The sequence below is a fragment of the Rhinatrema bivittatum genome, chromosome 4, assembly GCF_901001135.1.
Source record: "Rhinatrema bivittatum chromosome 4, aRhiBiv1.1, whole genome shotgun sequence".
Lineage (NCBI taxonomy): Eukaryota > Metazoa > Chordata > Amphibia > Gymnophiona > Rhinatrematidae > Rhinatrema > Rhinatrema bivittatum.
Window position 1 is genome coordinate 435909786 of NC_042618.1, and position 6498 is coordinate 435916283.

Here is a 6498-nt window from a genome sequence, read left to right on the forward strand (position 1 = left end):
ACAGCTAGGTCCTTCAATCCCCCCCATGGTTTGATAGCCTACGCTCCCCCCGTTATCCCAGAGTCTTTAATCTCCTCAGAAATGACTCGATCCTTTTTATTTTATAACTTACGGCCTCCATAGCAGAAGTAAAGTTACTCGGCAGGGGGCCACTCATCGCTTGTTCATCCCTCGCCCCTTTTTGGAAACTTTTCAGATATATACGCATATCTGGGCGCTTTTTTAATATACGCTCAGTGAGCGTGAGCCCGACTTCTTCACACATAGCCTAATTGATGTCCGTGGCGGGCTTTCAGAATTCACCTTTTAAAGGATAACGTTCAAAGCTGTTTGTGTTACTGCATGTGTGGGCGTATCCTAGTATTTCTTTTTCTCCTGCTAGACCAGTCCATTACACTTGGCATTTCCCATTCCCTCGGCAGCTGGGGCTAGAGGACACACCTCTTTTCATGACTTCACTCTTGGCTGTAAAAGGGTGGGGGTGGGGGGGGTGCTCATAGGCCCTTGCCCATAGTATGTGTCTCTTGCAGCTGCGGACAAGGTATTTCTTTTGGTTTTTAGCTGTTCTTGCATTGTTGTCTTTAGGTGCTTTTGTGATCATTGGGTCTAGAGACACTTGCTGAGGTTGTATATTTCTCCATTCAGATCTTCTCCATCGGGTTTGGTTAGTTTCTCTAGCTTGCTCCTGGCCTCTCCATATTCCATATCCCACTTTTTGGGGGTGAGGGTATTTGCAGATTGTTTTCTGGTGAGGGGAGGCAGAGGAGCTCCTACTGCAGTATGTCTTGCTCCATTAAATGCTCAACAGCACTTCATTATGAAGCCTTTGAATATCAATTATGATGCTCTTAGATTTTCCTGTGACTTAATCCCATAGCATGATCTCCTCACTTATGAGGGGTAAAAGAGGCTCTAGAGACGACAAAGTGAATCCTTACTTTGTGGAATTTCTTTTCTTGCATTCGTGTGGACATGTTCCCTCTGTTTACTTTTTTTTTTTTTTTACATTTCTTATCTATATTTATATGCCTCAATACTGTTAAACATTACAGTGTTTTTGCCCTGCAAGATGTATGCAGAGCTGTATAGACACATAAGAGACAGTCGCTGCTTTGTGGAGCTTAAAATCTAGTTGTGACAGGAAGCAGCTAGTTTACCTGATCCTCATCCTGGGAGAAATACTGCAGGCAACGTTATGGTCACCTGGGGGTCCTTGCAATTTGGACTGCCAGTGGCCTTTAAAGTGCGGTGTGCAGTGGCACGCAACCACTGGTGCGCCAAAGGGGCAGGACCCTATGCCTGTTTTTTCCCACGTTAGAATGGGGAAGAAAAAGAAGAGAAGTGCCAGTTAGTCCAAGTTTTACTCCTACGAAGGGCCTGATGGACCAGCATATTATAAAGCTCAACTCCACACTGCAGGATTCCCTGAGTACAGAGTTGCACATTGCTTCTTTAAGCCCGGAGGTAAGATCTCCTCTACTTTAGCTCCCTTGGGCATGCTGTCTGGTGAGATTTCTCCTAGAAATTTGATTCCTTCAGGAAATGAGGGGAAGTTGCCCCGTCAGTGGGACTCTGAGAATATTTCTGGTTTGGACTTTTCAGGAATAACAGGGGAAGCTGTACCTTTTTATGTGGTATTCCAAAGCCTGTTCAGTCTCCAAAAGTCTATGAAGTGGCTACATTGGCTGGTTTGTTATGAATGAATGAACCAGCTGAGATCTCATTAAAAGACATTTGGAAAGTTGTTACACGAATTGAGACTTCTATTTCAAACTCTGTTGTACAGCTTTGTCAATACTCTTCAGCTGTTTCTACAAAATTTAATCGAGGAAGATAAACAATTAGGATTAATAGAAGCTAATCTAGGTGCTCAGCCTGGAGCTACGTCTAATGTACAATCTTTATTAGCTTCAGGAATTAAAGATAATCTGGGTTTGCATTATAAGTGTGAATGACTAGAAAATAGATTGAGACTGAAGAATTTACGTTTACATTTATTTTCCAAAAATGCATTTACTATCTGGGATTGAATTATTTAAATAATATGCTGTTGAGATCTTAGTTTTCTTCTGATAAATCTTTTCCCTCTATCAAATTCTTATTACGTGCCTGATAAGAAAAGAGGTGCGAACGGAGGATGGAGCCATGGATGGTTCTGGTTTCTATAAATAGTTCTGATATATCTTTGTTTTTGCAGCCCTTTAATAATGATATAGCAACAAGGTCTACTTTCGTTGTATCCTTTGTGTCAGCTAGTGATAAGGATTTATTTCTTCAACAACATTTTAAATATAAAGGCTCATCTTTTTATGGTTGGTCACACCGTTCAAGTTTTCCCTGATGTCTCTAGGGGGAGACAAGCTAAAAGAAAGCTGTTTTTGAGCTTGAAACCCAGAGTCTTAGCTCTACGCTCAACTTTTTTCATAGAATTTCAAGGGGAATAAGTATATATTTTTGAAACCTGTTCATTTAGAAACTTTTGTTTCTGATAAAAATTCTTGAACTTTGATACTTTGACAGTACCAGGAAAGTTTGCTGCTGTTCCTTTTATGTGGACGTTTATGAAGTTGAATTATATATTATACTTTTTTCCCCCTGTATTATTGAAGATTTACTTTTTTTTATGTCATGTGATACTGATTAAAACTGAATAAATATTACATTTATAAAATCTAGTCAAGACAGACAGAGAATATTTGGATTAAAATCAGTAAGGCAAGGATGCAAGAGAACAGGAGCTTAAGGTCCAAAAGCAGCCCCTCAAGTGTGCCCCATCGATGCAATGTAATCTACATTTTATGTAATTGAGAGAAGCTGCAAGAAATCAGATCGCCACTTGCCTGACATCTCTTTTAAAAAAAGCAGTAAATGGGATTGATAGGTGTGAGGTAGGAAGGGTGAGAATCTATTATAAATGTGTACTTCTAAAGCCAAAACTTGACTAGCATGCACATTTTAAATTAGCCGCTTTCTACACAGAAATTACCTCACAGAAAGTTAGGGACCATTTGACGTCACCATTTAAAGCAGTACATTAGAGAAAAGGCGTAATGGTTAGAACAATGATCTGAGAGCCAGAGAAACCAGGATTCCTGTTGCCTCAGGTACCCACTTAGAGTGAATTCTCAAAGAGCTCCGTGCAGAAAAATGAGCACATATGCATGTAAGTAAGTTGTACTTGCACAATTGCTTTCTATACACATCAGAAGTACATGCATACTTTGGGCTTTGCATGCACATACATGTAGGAAAGAAAGGGGGCAGGACCAATAGTTATGCATATAAGTTGCTATTTGGTGTTCGTTCATTTGGCAACTTGCATAATTTTACACTTGCTAATTATCTTGTGTAATTGTGTACTGTTGACTGGGTGAGGAGTTTGGGTGAACTAGGGTGAGTTCAGGCTGAAGAACCAAGGTGGGTATCTAACTGGAGAAGGATTGGTCCTACTGATGGAGGAATTGAGAAAACTGATAATTTCAGTTGTTTGCATGTTTTAAAATACACCAACTTCCACACGTAAATCGGCTTGTACACAAGCAAGTTGTGTTTTTTTTTGCACGTAAATACACATGCATATATTTTTAAAATCTGTAGGAAAAGTCTGCACATTTAATACATTGAAATAGTATTTTATAATCATTGCATATGCATTGAAAGTGACTATCATAAATCTCTGCATGTATATGCAGCTGCACAGAGTTTGAAACTTACCCTCTTGGACTGTAACTTCTTTGGGAAAGGGACTTATTGTACCTTACTGTATTAATAATGCTGTAAACTGCCTTAGAATCCTTTTGGAAAGGTGGAGTAAAATTCAGTTTATTTTAAATTGTGTTCTGAGGGGGGGGGGGGGGGGGAATGCAGAGAAGGCCAGGGCTAACCTTGTCTTTTAACTGCTAATATAAAAAAAACATATGCCAGAATAACTGCATTCATTCAGTCATGAAAATTAGCAGAAGAATTTCTAACTTATTTTTTTGTGATTAATTGTATCTAGATTAGTACTTCAGTATTGTAAAATTAGTATAACATTCTGGGGAAAAAGAGAGAATCTTAAACAATCCTACTTCTTTCCATTATGTAAACCATTTTTCTTTTTTTTTTTTTTTGCTCAATAAAAATGATTTTGTGATGTGCATTTAACCAACGCTTCCTCCCAGAACAAGCTGTGTTTCTAGACAGTATTAAATGTCACCCTTTTTTTTTCCCCTCCCCCTCTCCCCCCAGTGCTTGGCACAGTTTGCTTGCCGAACGTGAGGAAGAGCTGTACAATAGTTCTACTGAAGATCTGTTTAGAAGTGGAGAGAAGAACTAGAAAACTGTTTGTTATACGGTGCAGCTATGGACTGGATCTTGCTCTGTTTATGCTATGATGTTCCCTACTATGAGCCAACAGTGCTGATGGAACGGCAGTAATGGACGGTTCCACATGAAAGTATCTGAGGACCTGCAACATCGCCATCCATGGCTATGCTTTGGATAATAATGAACTTGCTGTGAATCATTTTTTTTTTTTTTTTCCTTATTTTGATGGGTCCTCTTTGAGATCTCAGCTCCTTAGTAGTGAAATAATTCCGTAGTCTGATCCCGTACACTAATTTATTACTTGTCTGCTTAAAAGCGATAGTGTGAGACTAGTCCAGGTGCTCGGGGGACCTTGGTCAAGTCCCTTCACCCTCTGTTTCCTCAGATACAAACTTAGGGGCCTATTTACTAAAGGTTTTCTCCCATTCTGTGTCTATGGCAAAAATGCTTAGTAAATGACCACCTTAGACTGTGAGCCCTCTGTGGACAGGGAAATAACTACAGTACCTGTATGTAACTCTCGCTTTAAACTATCAATAAGGCATGTGCCTAAAAAAAAAAAATCCAAAATAAAAGCAAATAAACAAAATAGAGGTTAGCGCTGTGAGCGTCCACATCTGAAATAGGTTTGAGAGCTAAAACACTATCTGTCTCCCATGCTTCAGTCCATCATGGACTCTGAATTTTGCCAAGCTGATGCATTCGGTGCTAGAGGTGACTGATTAATAGAGGCATAGACTTGAAGGGGGAAGATCAGCCTTCGTGGTCAATAGTTATAATCTGATGCTCCTGGAAAGAAGTTGGTAAGAAGGAATCATTGAGAAATGGAGCTTAAGGATGACTAAATCCTTAGATCCTGGACTTTTTGGGGTTTTTTTTAATCAAGGGTCTCCGTGCAGATATTCCCTGCTTTAGGGGTTTCTGGCCTCTCTGTGTGATGGGTTAGTACACTGTAGAAAGGTCTGATATGCAGGATTGGTGGCGGGCAGTGGTGCAATGTTTGAAGGGGATCAGAAAATTTAGCAGAGGAGGCATTCAAATGTGCCTGCATCCTAGTATTTTTACTGCAAATTTTAATGACTTTTGTTTGCTAGCTAAACAGTCTGCATGAGCTCTGATGGCAGAAGCTATTTGATTCTCTGAATGAATGTGTTTATCTGTATCCAGTCATATACCGCTGTATGACAGAGAACCTTATTTAAAAGCATTGTAACTTTTTTTTTTCAAGGAAATTTCCTGAAACAGGACCAAACTGTATTTCATTGCAATATTCTGCAATAAAGAGCTACATTTTTAATATACCATGTTAACAACTTTAGATTCTTTTTAGACAAAGCTTCAGCAAATACTGTAACCTACTGTTAGGTATGTTGAAACAAAATGATCTTTTCTTGTATAATAGCTAATAGTACTCCATTCTGCACTGTTAGTAATTTGTGAATACTGGCACTTCTATAGGAGCAGCACTATAAGAGAAAATGCTCTATTCCTTAATTTTTATTGACACTGAAAGTTTCTTGCAAAACACCATTTGTAAACGTATTAAATATAATGTGCTTAGGGAGGCAGACTGGAAGGTATCTGTCGGGGACTGGTGGGGTGCACATGCAATGTAATGGCACTGGTCTTGGGCTGACTGGTAGCCATTTTACAAAACCAGAGGAGCAGGGCAGGAGCAACACAGGATGGTTAGTGTGTGGAGGGGGTTGTTGGGAATGTGCTGGGGCCAGGTGGGGAGGGGAGGGGTAAGAGGGTATGCGACATTGGGTTAGGGAGGGGGATTAGTTTTGTGTTGGGGGCTAGGCTGGGCAGGGGAGAAGGAAGTTTTGGGATTGGGCTAGGGCAGGGGGTCATTCTGTACTGGGTTTGGATTGGGAGTGCAGGGTCAGAGTACTGGCTTTAGGCTGGGGAGTGGAAAGTTATGATTGTGCTGGGACTGGGTTTTAGGGGTGGTCAGGAGTGTGCTGTAGTGTTTACGGAAGCCGCAACACGGCTTCCGTAAACACTACAGCACTGAGACATTACTTCTCTCATTAACTGACAACATCTTAAGAGGTTTTGATAACAGTAAACACTACATCCTTGTAATGCTAGACTTATCCGCAGCTTTTGATACAGTTAACCACCAAACATTACTTAAAAGACTAGAAGAAATTGGATTATGTGACAAAACGATTAACTGGTTCAAAT

General features: G+C 40.1%; 1 protein-coding gene across 5 annotated transcripts in view; it reads left to right on the plus strand.

Moving 5' to 3' along the window:
• Window positions 1–5607, plus strand: part of C4H12orf75 (chromosome 4 C12orf75 homolog) — a 75484-nt gene extending 69877 nt beyond the window's left edge. For 4 of the 5 annotated variants that reach the window (XM_029601537.1, XM_029601535.1, XM_029601534.1 and 1 more), the window contains one exon: window positions 4231–5607. In XM_029601537.1, coding sequence (XP_029457397.1) covers window positions 4231–4376 — 146 coding nt within the window. In that variant the 3' untranslated portion in view covers window positions 4377–5607. The remainder of the gene's footprint in view (window positions 1–4230) is intronic. The other variant, XM_029601538.1, reaches the window with a different exon arrangement.
• The last annotated feature ends 891 nt before the right edge of the window (window positions 5608–6498 follow it).